Below are 19,422 nucleotides of genomic sequence, written 5' to 3' on the forward strand. Positions count from 1 at the left end.
TGACCTTCTGCACAGCCTGTGGGTAAAGGAGACAGTCATTCCTCCCCCATGCTTGCTTCATAGGATGACAGGAGCACCACTGACATGATTGGGCCAAAATTCACAGAGCAATTAAGAGGTAATAGGATAACCTACCCCCCCACAACTCCACCTCCACAGAAATTCTTGGCATTCAGCTTTTTCTAAATGAAATCTTTCTTCCCAAATGAATCTGATTTAACTTTGATCATTTAAAATTCTATACACCTCCTGCTTGTATAGTAAAGCCTCAGTCAATGGAAAACCAACCTCTTCTTTTACTTTTAACTTATGATCTGTCAGTTTTCAAAACGATTCCAGTTGTTCACAATGAAAGACTCAGTCATACTAAAGCCACTAAAAACAACCCTGTAAGGGCAAGAGCCAGATAATGCAGAGGTAAGGAGGTTGTTTCACAAAGCACAGGTTAAGAACAATACCTCAATGGAACATGCAATTTAAATATGAACTTCCTGGCAGCTAAAGTGAAAACAGAAGAGTGGGGGAGAGAGCAAGAGGGAGAAAGAAAGAGATTACATAACTCATCTGTTTTAAAAAAAGGAAGCACAACGCTTCACTAAGAGAGACAATTCTATTTCTTGACATTCAGTTATAAGATGAATTTTTCATGTAGATCTTTATATAAGGGCTATTGAACAAGATAATAGTGATTGTCTTGAAGAGCAGTTTTACAAAAGATGCAAAAGCATTCCCTATGTAACCCTTTTTTAAATGGGCTCTGAAAGCATAATTTAAATCACCATTCTGTGCAGGTAGTTCTATGGGACCTCAGGTAATTGTCCACCTGTGTGACCTTGGAGTGGTAAAGGAGAGGTTGGAGAATCCAGAAGAATGAATAGATGTTACTAGGTTCTTGGGATTCTCTGCCTGAAATGTAAATGGTATCATTTCAAACTTTGGAGGGTAACCAACTATGGAGAAAACTAAACTCTAGGATCCTTCTGCTGGAAAGATCTCTTTGATTGACTCTCTTTGATTTTGTGAGAGATTCTAATTATAGGAAAGCCTGAGTTCCATGGGTCATCAGGATTCTGCCCTCATGTTACGTTTCTACACTATTATGAACTAATAGTGATGTTTAGTTAACACTGAGTCCTGTAATAAGACTCATTTATCAAATAAAAAAAAGGCCTGTTGAAAAATATCTATTTACTATGTTTTTAAAAAAAGTAAACATATAAAGAATTTATGTCTTAATCCTGATTTAACCAAAAATTTTCATCTTAAACAGAAAATTCCGTGTTTATGGTTAATTAAGGTTTTATAAATGGCTTCCAACAGCTGAAACTGTTTAGTTAGTTGTTCTTGTATTTCATGTTGCTTAAGCACAAGCTGAAATCAGGATTTCTGGGAGAAATATCAATAACCTCAGATATGTAGATGACACCACCCTTATGGCAGAAAGTGAAGAGGAACTAAAAAGTCTCTTGATGAAAGTGAAAGAGGAGAGTGAAGAAGTTGGCTTAAAGCTCAACATTCAGAAAACTAAGATCATGGCATCTGGTCCCATCACTTCATGGGAAAGAGATGGGGAAACAGTGGAAACAGTGATAGACTTTATTTTTGGGGGCTCCAAAATCACTGTAGATGGTGACTGCAGCCATGAAATTAAAAGATGCTTACTCCCTGGAAGGAAAGTTATGACCAACCTAGATAGCATATTGAAAAGCAGAGACATTACTTTGCCAACAAAGGTCTGTCTAGTCAAGGCTATGGTTTTTCCTGTGGTCATGTATGGATGTGAGAGTTGGACTGTGAAGAAAGCTTGAGAGTCCCTTGGACTGCAAGGACATCAAACCAGTCCATTCTGAAGGAGATCAGTCCTGGGTGTTCTTTGGAACGAATGATGGCTAAAGCTGAAACTCCAGTACTTTGGCCACCTCATGCAAAGAGTTGACTCATTGGAAAAGACTCTGATGCTGGGAGGGATTGGGGGCAGGAGGAGAAGGGGACGACAGAGCATGAGATGGCTGGATGGCATCACCGACTCGATGGACATAAATTTGAGTGAACTCCAGGAGTTGGTGATGGACAGGGAGGCCTGGCGTGCTGCAATTCATGGGGTCGCAAAGAGTCGGACACGACTGAGCAACTGAACTGAACTAAACTACGTTCTCATAGATTTTTCTTCTTATTCCTATTTCTCCTTCCCACCCCTTCTCACCCTGTGCTATCTTACAATTATGTTTTTCAAACCTAACAGATCATTAAAACAATAACAACCACTGGGATGCTTGTTAGAGTTTAGAGTCACAGGCCCCTCTTAAGGATTCCTATTCAGAAGGTCTAATATGCCCAGGCAGGTATGGGAAACATACTTTACTAGCTGGTCCCCGTAGAGCCCAGCAGTGTGCTCTCTTCACTGTTCACGTTAAATGGTGTTGATTGACTGGCTGAATGTTGGTGCTGTCAACCATAAGAGCCCACTGTGTTTTTAAAACACAGTTCATACTTAGCCATCTGTTTGCTCTGCAGTGACAGCACCATCCGTAGGCTGCTTCCAGGAGTCATGGCACTGGGTTTCTCCATGTTGTTTGTACACATGCCGCCCCCTTTTCCTGGGAGGAAATATGTTCAGATCCGGGTATTGGACATGGCTGTGCAGGGGATCCCCACTCCTCATGGTGACCAGCCCTCAGCTTACCTTGAGCACATGTACACCTTCCATCAACACAAATTGTTGCATTATAAAATTCCTAGAGAAGTTACTTTATAGAACTCAAACTAATGTGCATTTTGCAAACACATTTAACCAGCTCCTGAACTTGTAATATAGCTCTGAAAGTAAATTGTTTAATTTTCAGATAGATAATATATGAATATGGTACAAATTCAAAAGACACACAAGAGAATACAGTGAAAATTGTCTCCTTTCTATCTATACTTCATTCCTCATATCTCCCCTCCCCCAGAGGCAATTACTGTTATCTGATGCATATTTATCTTTTTAGATAGTCTGTGCATATGTAACAGCTATATTTTTTCAACAAATTGTAGCATATTATATATATTTCTTCCACCTTATTTTTCTTATTTAAAAATATTTCTTGGTATCTCATGGCAATACAAATGGAACTGCATCGGTTTTAAAAAAAAATTTCACTGTATTCTAAGAACATAATCAATTTTTTTGACTAATTGAGAGGCAGTTAAGTTGTTTCCATTGTCACAAACAGTACTGTGGAAAAACCCTTGTGCATATATCATTTCATACATGTGCAAGTATATCTGCAGGGTAAATTCCTTGGAGTATCAGCATTGGTTAGAAAGTAAGAACATTTTGAGTTTTGATAGATATTACCAAATTGTCTCCACAGACGCTGTAGCCGTTTGCACTCAGGCAAGCAGCATGGAAGAGTGTTTGGTTCTCCATACTTTTGCCTACACAGGGTGTGATAAAACCTGATCTTTCACAGTTTGATAAGTAGAAAATGGAATCTTATTATAGTTTAATTGTGCATTTCTGTTATTGGGTTGAACATCTTTTTGTATGTTTCAGAGTTATGTACTTCCTTTTCTATGAACTTTTCATTTCCTTTACCCATTTTTTTCCTATTAGAGTGTAGTATTTTTTCTTATTGATTTGTAGAAGTTCTTTGTTTTTAAAAGACATCAGTCTTCATCTATGATACAAGCTGCAATTTGAATTTTTTTTGCCATATATATATATTTTTTAAATGTTAATACTAGTTAATACATACTTTCAAGAGGAAGTGTGGAGTAGGGAATCCAACTTTATTTTTTCTAATATGGCTATCCAGCTTTGCCAACATTTTCCTTTCTGATTTGAAACTAGTTCCATTATTATATATTTAAGAACTTATGTGTTTGGTGCTATTCCCAATCTTTATAAACTGTTCCATTGACCCATCTATTTATGCCCTGGTACCATGCACTCTTTATTATAACTTTATAATTTTAGAAGTCATGTAGATTAGGTTGCCCTTTCATGACCTTTTTTTTTTTTTGGCTAGTTTATTTCTCACACGACCTTTAGAGTCAGACTGTGTAGTCCCCTCTACTCCTCTGGCCCTGATAATTCGGTATTTGCAGTGATCATGTTCAGAGAAGGCAATGGCAACCCACTCCAGTACTCTTGCCTGGAAAATCCCATGGGCGAAGGAGCCTGGTAGGCTGCAGTCCATGGGGTTGCAAAGAGTCGGACACGACTGAGTGACTTCACTTTCACTTTTCACTTTCATCCACTGGAGAAGGAAATGGCAACCCACTCCAGTGTTCTTTCCTGGAGAATCCCAGGGACAGGGGAGCCTGGTGGGCTGCCGTCTATGGAGTCGCACAGAGCCTGACACAACTGAAGCGACTTAGCAGCAGCAGCAGCAGCAGCAGCAGAGATCATGTTGGGTTGACAGATTAATTTAGGGAGCATTAAAGTTTTTATGATTGTTGCATTTTCCTTTCCAAGAACTCATCTACCTTTCCTTTTAGGCAAGTCTTTAGTGGGCTTTCCTTCATTATCATTTTCAAAAATAGTTTTCATATAAATCCTACACACTTTTGCTATGTTTGCCACTATTCTAAATAAGGTCTTTATTTTGCTTTATCTTCTATCTAGTTGTTATTTGTATATGAAAGACTTTGATTTTTTATATTAGATTCACATCTAGCTATCTCACTAAATTCTGAGTTTTTCAGCTGAGTTTCTCTGGTTTTCTAGATAGCAGTCATATTATCTTCAAGTGATAATAATTTTACCTCCTACTTCTCAATTTTTTTAACCTCATGTCTCTCTCTGATTTACTGGGAATGCTTTTAGTATTTTCTCATAAGCATTAAGTCCCTAATGGTTTTCTACTTCATAAAGATCCTTTTCAGTTCTCATGTGAGGTATTTCTTGCCCCATTGTCTATGGATAGTTGTGGCAAACTTTTCAGTCATCCCCTGCAAAAACTAAAGAATGAAAGGGCTCAAACGAGAGAAGCCTTTGTTACATTGGGCAAACATCGGCCTTCTGGGGTCTTCCACTCATTTCCATCTGAAATAGCAAAAGAGGGACCAGTCTCATTCACATGGCAGCCCTTCAGACTTCTGAGGAGACAGTAGGTCTCCTTTGAATATTTCTCTCTGCCTTACAACATTGGAGTTTAACAATATTCACATTCCCAGAACTTCCAATATAAAGCCTTCCCTTCCCACAGTACTACGGTGCTTGTAGAGAGGATCCCACACTTATGACCCAGAGTGAAACTCTTTGGGTCATATTTCTTATTGTGTTTTGGATTTTATTATTGGCTCTGAACTTCTAAAATCATCAGACTGGTCACATTGTTGATAAGACTGAAATCTCTTCTTACCTAAGCACCAATAACTCTCTGGGGTTCCATGTGCTATCTAATCAATTACCTCAATTTGGGTATTCTGTGAATTTGAATTCTACTCCAGACTATGTGAAGCTCATTATAACCATGTGGATTCAGTTGCAATTATGACAAGTTTTTGGTTTTGAAATAAAAATATCATAATCTATGGAGGAGTGCCACTCTTCAGATTTCAAATTGCAAAATTTGTGAAGTTTTCATTTGGCTTAACAGTAGGGACAGCTGACATGAAAACTTTTGTGGCATTCAAGTGAGGTCAGACAGAATAAATAGACATAGGGTTGAACCATTTGTATCTGAGCTTTTTTGCTTTCGTCTCGGTGTTCGAGCATGTGATAGCCACTTATAAACAATAAAACCCTACCATATTTCATATTACTTTCATTTTCATGCCTGGTGCTTTTATAGATTCAGTGAGGGCATGGTGCATATTTGTCATGTCCACATGGCCTGTTTGCACAGTGATCCCATATATTGGATTCTGTACTGTGTAGACTTTTGTTCTTTAAATGACTAATAAGACATAGCATGTAATCAACTCTCTCTCTCTATATATATATATAATTTGCTCCTTGACAGACTTTATAAAATTTTAGAGCAAAACTTAACCCCAGAACAGCATCCTTGGCATTTAACAACTGCATTATCACAAAATGAAACCCATATGTTCTATCCAATTTATAGAGATAAAATTTCCTCACCTAGTCCTGTCAAGCAGGGGCAGGACCTGAGCATATGATAAGTGATCAATAAATATTTATTTAATGAGTAGATGAAGCCTGAAATTCAGTTCAGATCTGAGTGTGCTTATTGAGACAATCAGATCAGATCAGATCAGTCGCTCAGTCATGTCCGACTCTTTGCGACCCCATGAATCGCAGCACGTCAGGCCTCCCTGTCCATCACCAACTCCCGGAGTTCACTCAGACTCACGTCCATCAGCTTGTTATAATTAATGTACACTGAAAACATATCTTCAGTCATCAGTTCAAACAAGATCAACAATACATTTACCCCAGAATAATGATGTAGATACTAGTTTAGACTTGGATTTTTAGTCATAGCACCTGGTGCTTTGTTAATTAGTTGAAGCATAATTAGTGGTCAGTGGACATGTAGCTCAGTTTCATCCATCCATTCTCCCCTGCATCTAAAGAGAGTCCCCTCCAAGGGCCTGGCCAGGTGGGAGGTTCTGAAATTACAACCAATAAGGTTTGGGGAATTTACAGGGACCTTTTTCAGGGGCAAATACTAAATAGCAATGGCACCCCACTCCAGGACTCTTGCCTGGAAAATCCCACGGACAGAGGAGCCTGGTGGGCTGCAGTCCATGGGTCTCAAAAGTCGGACACGACTGAGGGAATTCACTTTCTTTCTTTCTATAGTTCCTTTTGGAGGAGGAAATGGCAACCCACTCCAGTGTTCTTGCCTGGAGAATCCCATGGATGGAGGGGCCTGGTGGGCTTGGTCTATGGGGTTGCAAAGAGTCGGACATGACTAAGCAATTAACACACACACACACACACACACACACACTAAATAACAAATATACAAATAGACCCAGGCCTCTCCCCTCTGTGGCCCCTCTTGCTGAGAAACACATGGAGTTTCCCTGCTTTTAGACACAGGGCTGCTGTGGTTGGGGAGGGATTGTTACTCTGTACAGATTTTCTGCTTTGAAAAAGTCTAAATTAATTTGTTTTCTGGATCAGTGATACTTTTGCCTTTTCATGGTCCTTCATGGTATTCTCTAAGGTAGGTATTGAGAATGAAATAAATCAACAGAAGGAGGAATAACCTGAAAAAGAAAATCAATCTGAGAATGAACAGTGGCCACTCTTTGATTCTAATGATTGTGTGGAACATTCATTAATAACAAAATAAACCCAAAGAAAATAAAAACAAACAAAGCAAACAGTTTAAAAAAACAAACAAACAAACTCTCTCTCTCTGAGAATGGATTTGAAGGCTGTTGTCCTGTTGTTTTCAATGACTAGTATCCAGTGCACATCTAAGAGGGACAGGATTCTGATTCTGTAGCACTCAGATTAGAACTTCTCTTAGCAAGGAGCCTAACTTGTCCAAAGTCTCCCCAAATGGAGGCTAAAAGAAGAGCACTTGTATACTTTGTATAAATGCCCTAGGATATGATAATCACACAGATTAAAGAGAATGGAAAAGAGGCACAAAAATTATTCCAGCTCATTTCAAGTTCAGAACTCCATCTTCAAATCCAGCAAGTCCATTTAGCGTAAATGGTTGGGATGTTACCGTGTACTTGCTGAGTCTACTGCCATTCCAGTATGGGAGGTTTAGGAACAACAACTTTGGGGATTTTATTTGGCAGTTAGAATTCTCTTTTCTTGCCAGGATTAAGTTTTCTCTAAAGGATGTTGTCTTCTTTAGAGATCCTGAGTTTTATTAACTTGGGTGGCTTTGACATGATGGTTATGTACAAAATCATCACTTCAGGTTTTCCACTATTCAGGATCTGTTAATGAGATAGTGTTTTTTTGCATTATAGATTAGTTTAACATCATCTTAATCCACAAGTGCCCTCTTGGCCAGAATTTCATAAAGAAAACAATGTATGCTTGGAGACTCATTAACCACAAAATTAGTCTATTTTCTGAATTTAAAAAAAAAGTTTCATTGACTCTGTTCCAAAGAGCATTCTGGAAGGCATAATATTAGACAAAAGTTGACCAAGGTAGAAATGATTTGATAAAGTAAACTTACTGGAAGATGGCCATTTTCTAGAATCTGACTTGCTAACTCCATGGTCATAAAAAGGGAAAAAATAAGTGATTTGTTAATAAAAGATGTTCATGCACTGCAGAACTGAAATATGATATATTGTTTAGCACGTAGCATTATATTTAAAATTATTATTTTCCTTTCATGTTTAGATCTTTCTCTGGAATTAAAGGACTCCAGCTGAAAGTTAATCTCCAACCCAATGACAATTACTTTTTCTACGTGAGAGCCATCAATGCATTTGGGACAAGTGAGCAGAGTGAGGCTGCCCTCATTTCCACCAAAGGTACATCCTTTGCACACAGAGAACTACTTCCAAGCATTCCCGTTCCTTTCCTCCCACCACCCAGGGAAAACATCCTAGAGGGCCACTTCTTAAGCTCCCAGACTGCTGGCAATGCTAGGTTTTTGGCATAAGGACCCAGGGTTGGCCAGAGGTCAAGGTGTTTCTTTTGTTTTTCTGGTTTAAGACATTCTCAACCTTGGCTACCCATTAGCTATCAGCCAGGTGCTTAAAAAATTAAAAAAAAAAAAAAAAAGATGCTGGGGGTCCACTCCTGAAGATCCTCATCTAATTTACTGAGATATGGGCTTTGACATGTTTTTAATGTCCTCAGATGATTCTTGTTTGGTTTACAATCTGCTGTAGATGGTGGGTATGTTTTGAGTCTGTGAGTGTGTGAGTATGTGTGTGTGTGTGTGTGTGTGTGTGTGTGTGTTGGGAACAGTGGGATTAAGATATTCTTGATACATGACACTGTGAACTCCATGAATAATCTTCCAGTCTTATTCTTCTAATTATTTTCCATGCCTAGCTCATGATTGGTGCCAATTTATGTTTGTTGAATACATGAAGATATGAGTAACTCAAGAAAATGATAACTGTTCAAGGGCCTTTTGGGGAAAATACCCTGATGATCCCAATAAAAAATACTGGGCTGTTCTCAATTATTGTGAAAAGAAATAAGGGATGGAAAGGTGATCATTTTTTATCTTATCCTAGACCCAAAGATTGAGGCAGAAACTGGAGGGTGGCCCATTAAGTGACTTGCTTAACCAGCAAAAAGTTGTGCATGAGCCATGTGTGTTGTGTTGTGTGGTTAGGGACAGCGTGATGTTTGTAAAGAGAGAAAACGGGGGGACTGTCTCTCCAGAAGTGTGTTCCCTGCAGTCGCAGAGTGGTGCCTGTACCTTCCACTGTTAGAGGCACTCCTGGAGGTTACACCAGTGCGTCTTCAGACTTGAACGTGCACATGGGTCTCCCGAGGAGCTTGTTAAAATAGAGATTGTGATTCAGGAAGCCAGGGGGAAGGCCTGAGATTCTGCCTTTCTACCTAGTTTCCAGGTGAGGTAGGTGCTGGGTGGGGAGCATACTTCGTATAACAGAGTAGGTGCTAGATTTGGGCTGAGGGGGTTTCACACATCTGTGGCACCAGGCAAGGTGACAAGTTACTAGCTCACGAGTCCTGATCACGGATAGAATTTTGCCATGGACCTGAAAACACCCTGGGGGGGATTTTGATGTCAGAAGCAAGGGGAGACTAAGATCTGAAAGGTGGGGCTTGGCCTGGGACATTGTGGTAATGTTATAATCCTGTTTTCTGATCGCAATAGGAACCAGATTTCTCTTGTTGAGGGAAACAGCTCATCCTGCTCTGCAGATTTCCTCAAACGGGACAGTGATCAGCTTCGCTGAGAGGAGACGGCTGACAGAGTGAGTAGAAGGAGAAGGCACGAGAGGCCTCATGTGGTCTCACCCGCCACATCCTTGGTTCGGTACACATGCTGTGTGACAGCAAGCCCGAATTGCAGAGTTCGGTTATGGTTCGTTACTAAGGGAAAGTGTTGGAGATAGTTCAAACATGGAGCAAGTGTCAATATTTTTATTGGAAATACAAGCACAGATGGTTTTGTTTAACACATAGACTGTTGTAAGGCATTAACTCTGGTTCAGTGAAAAAAGAGCCTGGGTTCATTCTTCTATTATTTTCAACAGCAAATCAGATTTTGTATCAGTCCACTTGAAAAGGAATAGAGGAGAATGACATTTTGTTGAGTTTCTGGAGCTGGCCCCCTCTCCCCCAGAGGGACCCACAAAAGGAGAGTGAACATGTTAGTCATTCAGTAGCCCCCCAGGTTCCTGTCCATGGGATTCTCCAGGCAAGAATACTAGAGTGGGTTGCCATTTCCTTCTCTAGGGCTTACCCAGGGCTCAAACCAGGTCTCCTGATTGCAGGCAAATTCTTTACTGTCTGAGCCACCAGGGAAGCCCCCCACAAAAGGAAGCAGCAAAATAAAAAGAAGGCAGAAGCTGAAGGCATAGCATGGAGAGTGCTCTGCAATTTGTCTGCAATCACTCATGGTTATTTTGAGGGTCCACATGAAAGAAAGTGAAAGACTTTCGAAAATCGTAACCCACGTGAAACACGCTCCTGTAGGCACTGATGTGCCTGGGTTGGACAGCCAGCAAGCTCTCACTACCGCCCTGAGCCCACCAACAGCGACTCACACTGTTTTCTTCTTGGGCTGCTATTCACCTGTCTGTGGCTCGGCTCAGGTGTTACCTGCTCCTGGAAATGGCCAAGCCTTCTCTGGGCTCTGGTGCCCTTTGATCGCATCTACAAAAAGGTCTGAGCACCTGTGGAATCATTCATCAGCTACTCCATCTTGACTGGTCCTCAAGCAGCCCTGTCTTCTACATCTTTGAATCCCCAGAATCTATCCTAGGGTCCAGAACACTGGAAGTGCTAAACATATACCAATGAGTGAATTCAGGGGGGAAAAAAGATTTAAGAAATAGATTGAGCTTTTCTGTCTCTTTTGGATTGCTTAAAAAATCAAAGAGAAAAGAAGTATATTGGAGGTTGGTTCATAGATGACTGATGATAATAACTGTTCAGTTCAGTTCAGTTGCTCAGTCGTGTCTGATTATTTGCGACCGGGAAGCACACCAGGCTTCCGGGTCCGTCACCAACTCCTGGAGCCTACTCAAACTCATGTCCATTGAGTTGGTGATGCCATCCAACCCTCTCATCCTCTATCGTCCCCTTCTCCTCCTGCCTTCAGTCTTTCCCAGCATCAGGGTCCTTTCCAATGAGTCGGTTCTTTGCATCAGGTGGCCAAAGTATTGGAGTTTCAGCTTCAGCATCAGTCCTTCCAGTGAATATTCAGAAATGATTTCCTTTAGGATTGACTGATTGGATCTCCTTGCAGTCCAAGAGACTCTCAAGAGTCTTCTCCAACACAACAGTTCAAAAGCATCAATTCTTCTGCACTCAGCTTTCTTTATAGTCCAACTCCCACATCCATACATGACTACTGGAAAAACCATAGCTTTGACTAGACAGACCTGTTGGCAAAGTAATGTCTCTGCTTTTTAATATGCTGTCTAGGTTGGTCATAGCTTTTCTTCCAAGAAGAAGTGTCTTTTAATTTCATGGCTGCTAATAATAATAGATAATAACTATAATGTATTTTATAGAATTATGTTAATTATTAATCTGAAAATTAGTTCATACATATCAAGCAACCAGGTTTTGCTCCAGAGAGCGAGCACCTGTCAGTAGCCACCTCTCTGAAATGAGGTTGTTGGGTAAAGACACGAGAAAATGAAATACATTCCCTTGTGTAATCATTTTCTCACCTGTTAAAGGGGAGCGGGAGATTGTGCTGACTGAATATTAATGCTGCCTAAATTAAAAATGCTTCCTTGCTGTCTCAGCCATTTCAAAGCAAAATTGAGCAATTCATGCAAACAAGGTCACCCATCAGCAGGTGAAAGTGCTTTGGTTCACTTCACCATGCCTGTTGCAAAAATAGCTGAGGTGAGACAAAAAGAGACCTTTCAACAACCTCTCAGGCGTAGCTACTGCCATCTAAGAGGCCCCAGTCCCCAAGACTGTTGACCGCAAGCCTCTCCAGAGCACGAACAACACACCCGCTTCACCTGCACTGCCCTCTGCTCAGGCCTCCCCAGACGCCCGCTGTCAGGAGCAGCACCTGGCTTGGTCTGTGTGCCCAGGAAGGTCCTCAGACACGGGAACTCATGGTTAGAGGTTTTAGAGACTCCATTTTGTGTGCGTGCAAGTTTTGGGGGAAAAAACTTTCCAAGTCACACTCTCTTGGAGTTCTCCTCTTGCCTCCTTTACGTTTCCTCACTCCCTTTGAAAGCGGTGCATGCTGTCACTTCAGTCACGTCCGACTCTTTGTGACCCCATGGACTGTAGCCCACCCGGCTCCCCTGTCCATGGGATTCTTCAGGCAAGAACACTGCAATGGGTAGCCATTCCCTTCTCCAGGGGATCTTTCTGACCCAGGGATTGAACCCATGTCTCTTCTGTCTCCTATCCTGGCAGGTGGGCTCTTTACCATTAGGGCCACAGATTGGTGCCATTTCTTTTTATCCTATGCGTGTGTGTTCAGTCGTTCAGTCACGTCTGATTCTTTGCAACCCTATGGACTACAGCCCGCCAGGCTCCTCTGTCCATGGAATTTCCCAGGCAAGAATACAGAATGGGTTGCCATTTCCTTCTCCAGGGGTTCTTCTCGACCCAGGGGTCAAACCTGAGTCTCCTGCATTTCCTGCATTGGCGGACGGGTTCTTTACCACTGAACCACCCGGGAAGCCCTCTTTTTTTTTTTTTGGAAGCCCTCTTCTTTTTATCCTATCGTTATTCTAATTATTTTCTAGTTCCCAGTTCCTCTAAGAGATGCTATGTGTAATACATGCGTGTTGTGTGTGGCAGTAGAACTATGTTAAAGCATGTTGAATGTTTGGGGAATTCTGTGGCCCTCAGGTCAAGGTCAGGGACAGCATGGACAATGAATATCTTTAGTCAAATTCCAGCAAGGATATTTGCTGCAAGGATATTCCAGCAAGGATATTCAGCAAATTATCCAAGGATAGAATCCTGCTTAAACTGTGGGTGCGTTTATGAATGTTGATGTCTATGAAATAAAGGTTGCCAATTCCTGATCAACTTTGCCTGCAGAATCCCATCAGTCCTGGGTGAGGAGCTGCCTGCCTGTGGCCAACACTACTGGGAAACCACCGTCACAGACTGCCCGGCTTACCGACTGGGCATCTGCTCCAGCTCAGCTGTGCAGGCTGGTGCCCTGGGACAAGGAGAGACCTCGTGGTACATGCACTGCTCTGAGCCACAGAGGTAAGCTGGGGCCTGCCCCTCTTCACCTAATCAAAGTGTCTAGGCCGAGGGCTCTGAGGGGCCCAATAAGTAGCATCTCACTTCCCTGCCCAAGTTCTGAGCCAACTGAGAAAGAAGAGAGTCAAGTATTGAGTTGGCCCAAAAATTCATTCAGTTCATTTCTGTAAACGAACTTTTGGGCCAACTGATACATGGAGACTCAACTATTACTCTGATTACTGAGGAAGCCAGTTTTAGAGAATGTGGTTCATAAGTGAGAGCAAAACTGTTTCTTATCTCGAATCCTCTTTAATAGATTTGTACCCACCCAAAGTCTTGGCCAGGCCAGCTTCCCATACTGCAGGACAGAGTAGGGAGCTGGAAAAGGATGTGTGTCTCCTCAGGAAGCTCAAAATGAAAAGTTAGGAAACTGGGTGTGTGGCCAGGTTTTCCTTCAAAGTCCACCCCAGGGTGGGGAGAGACCACAAGGGTAATGCTGAAAGGGCACCCTCCATGGAGGAGTCAAGAGGACTAAGGAAGAAGTGGATCCCAGCACCCTGTCTCCCCCACGTCTCTGGTCTATATTAGGGGTTGGCAGACTACAACCCACAGGCCAAATGGGGCTGACTTTTTTGTAAATAAAGTTTTATTGGAACACAGCCAAGTTCATTTGTTTACATATTGCCTGTGGTTGCTTTTGTGCTACAATGGCAGAGTTGTCTAGTTATAACAGATACCAAATGGCCCCCAAAGCCCAAGATATTTACTCTCTGGCCCTTTACAGACAAAGTTGACCAACCCCTGGTCTATATTATTGGTGTGACTGACCTGGGGTTCTTGGACTCTTTTTTTTGCTGTTCTTTTTAAAAATCTTTTGTTGTTTTTGTTTTATGTTTTGGTTTTTTGACCATGAGGCATGTGGAATCTGAGCTCCCTGACCAGGGATCAAACCCACACCCTCTGCATTGGAAGGTGGAGTCTTAACCCCTGGACCACTCGGGAAGTCCCCTTAGACTCTTTAGTCAGTTTCCATTGATAAGACTCTAGAGGAGGAATTCAGGCAAGGCTTTACTGGCACTTGTGCTGCAGCATGAGCGAGCAAAGACAAGGAACGGGTTCCCTTGCTCCCTCCCTGAGAGGGGTGAGCTGGTCCCTTAAATGGAATGAGGGGAAAGGTGGATTGGTGGGTCAGGCTGGAGCATGGCTCAGGGGGTCTGCCCACCCCCTTGGCGGTGCCGTGTGCATGTATCACGGGCAGTACCCTGCTTTTGCTCCCAGCACCTCAGAAGTGGCAGTCGAGTTTGGGCCTTTTGTATCTTGTTCATAATTTGCCCAACTGGGCATCCACGTGGTTATTTCTAGTTTCTTGGTATTCTGCTGCTCAAGGAGACATCTGTCCAGGTGCAAGTGCTGCAGTCGACGGCCCCCAGGTTGTAGACTGTCTCCTTAGGGTTGTCTAATTGGTTGATATGAAAAAGCCATAAACCTGCGTTAGTCTCAGAGAGATAAGGCAAGCATGCTATGAACTGAACATGTGCACAAGACGGTCTAATAAAAGAGCATGAGACTGGAGCCAGGAACCTAATTTGAGTCCTGGCTCCATTCTTGACTAGCATCCTATTGACTACGCACCAGAAGTTGGTTAATCCTGTGAGCAGATCTGTCTTGGTTAATCTATGCCTCGTGTCTTGTCAGGGGACAGTGACACCTAGTCTGCTCCATTTGGGGGTTGTGAGGGTCACATGAAGTCAGGTACAAGGAAGAGCTTTGAAACTGTAAAGACTCAAATGTGAGGCATTATTCAAATGGAATGCTTAAAAAGGAAGCAGTGCTTCCAAGTTCCCAGAAAAAGGCCCACAGATTGGATTTTGCATATTTCTCGCTGCACATCTCTCCCTGTATCCTACTTGACAGAGTTTGATTCCCTGACAAGGTTCACAAGGACACCATCTCCAAGAGCTTTTCAAAGTCACATTCCATCAAATCAGAGCAGTTATGATTAAATGGTGTTCAGTGCTGTGCGATCCTTGAGGACCCATCCTCTACCCAGAGTTGAAAAATCATTCAAACCCAGAGTTTATGATCGGTAGAGTTGGAACTAGGTATTGATTTCATGAAGATTTCCTTAGACAACTGAACCCTTAAGAACATAAAGGCAAGCCTCCAGTAACAAAGTTCTAGACTCTAGAGAACAGAACAGTTAATTTCATTCAGCAGGTTCAACAGCTTTGGTCTTTGGCTTTTGTCACCCAGGGTAGGTTCTGTAGATTCTGGGAGAAGGGACGCGCCTGCCTGTATGATCACAGCACAGAGAGGTCAGGTCTTAAGTGCCTCATTCCACGGTCCAAACAGAGCACCCTGGCCTTCAGGCCTCTGAGAGTGCTGCTACAGCAGAGCCTCCTGAGTTTTTCCATTTTTCTGGCTTCATGATTTAAATGAAGCAATATTACTCTTGATTCTACTTGCATCAGGTGTAAGACGTCACGGTGGGATAGGAGAAATGAAGAGCCTTAAGGAGAAAGAATCAGTTGCATTTCTTCCTGTCTGTGCTAACTTACTCCTCTGGTTCAAGGCTTCACCTTACCAGTTTCTCCCACGGCCCCCGGGCCTGTGCCCTTCTTCTGGTCTCTAACTCCAAGCCGTTCTAAGTGTCACCACTGCGAAAGTTTCTAAACCGTCATTTACATCACGCCCCTTCATTTTTTGCTAAAGAAATCTATAAACATGAACAGTGGGGTCAGCACTCTGGGACCACAGTGAAGGCGGGAAACCCGGAAGAATGTAAGCAGTCTGGGGGATGGGAGTCCTGAGGGAAGCAGCCACCGGGGTGGAAAGGAGTCTGGGCTCATTCTCAGCCAGCAGTGAGATGCACCAGGGTGGGCTACACAGGTAGGGACCCTCGCCCAGGCAGTTCCAGGGTCAGGCAGATGTCAAGAATCAGGCTTCCGAATGACCCTTGTCTGAACAAGAACTAACAACCCAAAGGATGGGGAGGGAGTCAGGCCACAGACAGGCCTTGTTTCAGGCTGGAGTGCAGCTTGGAGAATGAAGTGATGTGCTCAGTGAGAAATGGAGCAGAAGCAGGACAGGGTGAATTCCAGGCCCTGCAGAATGGTTGGGTCCAAGGCTCCATGGAATGTCTTTCCCTCCACGGTAGCGACTTGCTCAGGGACTGACTGGGGCTGGGCCTGTAGGCCCTGGGGATCTTCCAAGCAGGGTAGGGAAATAGCTCAGATGGGCATTCAGAACCCTCTTGATCAGCCCTGTCCAGTCACACATTCTGAAAAACTAGAAAAACGGTAGATGTGGCTATTGAGCACTTGGAATGTGGTTAGCAAGACTGATGAACTGCATTTTGAATTTTACTTAATTCTAATGTAAGTGGCCATATGTGCCTCTTGACTACTATATTAGACAGGGCAGGCCAGTATAGAGCCTGGCCTCTGACTTACCTATCCAGGTAATACTCTCAAAGTCATTCACATGTCCCCTCCTGACTGGTCAAGCACATGACATACAGGTTTATTCTGCCACCTCATCATTGCCTCTGCTGCCCCCACAGCTTGGATCACCTCACCCTTTCCCCTCTTATCCAGTCCTGACCTTTCTTTGGCTGAACATGCACCCATCTGCTCCCCAAGCCTTCTGTAAGAACGCCAGCTACACTGCTATTCCCCTCATTGCCACTCACAACCTGTGTGCTTTACAGGTTCTAAAATTTCATAGTGTTCTGCCATATTTCACATTGGCAAGGCACTGAATAGGTCCTTTATCATTGTGGAAGTCTTGCTCACCTTCCATCCCCGTAAACCTCTGCCCTTTTGAATGAGCTTCGTTCGGCAAGGAAGTTGCCAACTTGCCATTCCCTGCGCTCAAGCTTCTTAAGAGAGACGCTGCAAGTCTTCAAGGTCCTTCTCTGCCTTGTATGCAGGTTCTATGGCCCCAGTCTGTCCAGTGTCACTCCCACCCTCAGACCTGTCAGATCCACAGACCACACACCTGTCCCTCAGCTCTTCTCTTCTCCTGCTTTCAGGGCCCCAGCCTCTAAGATCGCCAGGAGAAAACTTCCACCTTATGTTACTCTTTTGCACAGAGCAGTTTCGCTTTTTCTGTTCAGCAATTTCTCACTCCCAACCTGTCCTTGAACCTTTCCTTTCACAACCAAACCAAGTCCATGAAATGTGTCAGAAAACACTTTCCCCATCTGTGCCCGGAGCTGGAGTCTGAGCCCCAGCCTATGCTAAAGTCATAAAGTTTTCCTTCTAGTTCAGTAGAGTATGGGTTTCCTTGAAGGCAAGGACAGTATGCTGTGGTCCTTCATATCAGCCAGAGGTGCTGAGGTCTAACAAAGTGTGGGACATACACATGTGCCCAGTGAAAACATGGTGAACTGAATGTATCTGAACTTAAGAGAGAAATCAGAGGTAACCCCCCTTGGCTGTAAGGCTGCAGAAAACATGGAGAAGATGAAAAGGAAAGTTGGTTTGGGGCAGGGGCATTGTACAAAGGATGAAGTTGGACAGAAATAACGACATATTTCTTAAACTTCATTAAGGCCCTTATATAAGTTACTTACAAATTTTTTAAACAGTAAAATTAATGCATTTTATGGAAGGCGAGCCTGCAGTCCTTTTTACAATACATGGCAGCCTCGAAGGAGTTTTATTCAAAAGAATGACACACCATGAATGCAGTAGTTAAAACATGTGGGCAGCTGGGAAAGAATTAAAATGTGGAGAAAAATCACAAGGGAGGCATATGTTGGTTATTCTGGGCCTGCCTCCTAATGTAGAAGTAGCAAAATGATTAAAAAACGCTCGTCTGTTGGCAAGAGCTATGCATGTTAGCATCTAGGAGGGATCTGGCTAAGGTATTTGGGGCAATGTTACTGCAACTCCTTATTGTGAACTGAGATCAATAATTGCAAAATTGGTTGTCTCCAGGTGATTTTCTTTATCGTCGTTCAAGATTTCCAAAGTTTTCACTTTCCATTCTGTTCCATTTCAGATACACATTTTTCTACAGTGGCATTGTGAGCGATGTCCACGTGACTGAGCGTCCCGCCAGAGTGGGCATCCTGCTGGACTACACCACCCAGAGGCTGCTGTTTATAAACGCTGAGACTGGACAGATGCTCTTCATCATCAGGCACAGGTTTAATGAGGGCGTCCACCCTGCCTTTGCCCTGGAGAAACCTGGAAAATGTACTTTGCACCTGGGGATAGAGCCCCCCGATTCTGCAAGGCAAAAGTGATCGTGGGCTTTCAGAGTTTCCAAGAGCAAAATTCAAATTTTGGAGGAGGGGGGTGCTCTGTTGTTCTCTCCTGTGGGTGCTAGACAGCATTCAAAACATTTGAATACAGCATTCAAAAAACACTTGCTCCAATGATAGCTTCATGCACGGTGATCAACATGAGAGCCAAACCACCAAGAAAACCTTGAGTTTTCATGTGAGGAGAAACCTAGAGTGTCGTGTGAGGAGAAGATGGAAAAAGCAACCTCTGCCCTTCAGTTTATATATGTTTGAGTTCTTCCCTAAGTGAAAAGGATTTATACCTGACTTGGGAATCGAAACAGTGAAATGGACTCCCACCTATGTCGCTGGTGAAAGAAATCCTCGAGGGACAGCTCTGTGTCCCTTCCTGAGTGAAGGGAAGGTTGTGCTGGTAATATATCTCCTCCGACAAGAAACAACTACTTTTTCCATAAGACATATGTCACCTCACTTCACTAAAGAATGCTGAGTCCTAATCAGTAGAGAAAATGTTTTAACCATTCTAAGCTGATAATGAACTCTTTTGTAACCATTATATACTGTAGAACATGAGTCTCTTTTCCCTGAAATTTTAAATGTAGAAAAACGCTAGATGTTAGGGATTTCCTTTTTGTTAAATAAATGGTTAGAGTCTATAAAACATAACATGTTATGTGAACTTATTACATGTGACTTGCGAGCCTGGCGTCTCTGGACGGGACAGACTGCGGATAAAGAGTCACCACACTGCAGTGGGTGGTACTGCCACTCATTTTCATGTGAGAATTTACACATGTAAGCTTTAAAATCTAAACATTTTCAGCCTATAGTTACAGACAACTACCAGAAACTGAGAATCTCTTTTTGCTAAAAATAAAATGGTTGGTCATTT

The 19,422-nt window shown here is 42.8% G+C and overlaps 1 protein-coding gene across 1 annotated transcript in view; it reads left to right on the forward strand.

Annotated features, from left to right (window-relative positions):
* CMYA5 (cardiomyopathy associated 5) overlaps positions 1-19,196 on the forward strand; it is a 99,137-nt gene extending 79,941 nt beyond the window's left edge. Inside the window, exons 10-13 of the mRNA XM_055536663.1 lie at positions 8,285-8,418; positions 9,747-9,846; positions 13,124-13,297; positions 18,284-19,196. Coding sequence (XP_055392638.1) covers positions 8,285-8,418; positions 9,747-9,846; positions 13,124-13,297; positions 18,284-18,530 — 655 coding nt within the window. The 3' untranslated portion in view covers positions 18,531-19,196. The remainder of the gene's footprint in view (positions 1-8,284; positions 8,419-9,746; positions 9,847-13,123; positions 13,298-18,283) is intronic.
* The last annotated feature ends 226 nt before the right edge of the window (positions 19,197-19,422 follow it).

The sequence above is a fragment of the Bubalus kerabau genome, chromosome 10 (assembly GCF_029407905.1).
Source record: "Bubalus kerabau isolate K-KA32 ecotype Philippines breed swamp buffalo chromosome 10, PCC_UOA_SB_1v2, whole genome shotgun sequence".
Taxonomy (NCBI): Eukaryota; Metazoa; Chordata; class Mammalia; order Artiodactyla; family Bovidae; genus Bubalus; species Bubalus kerabau.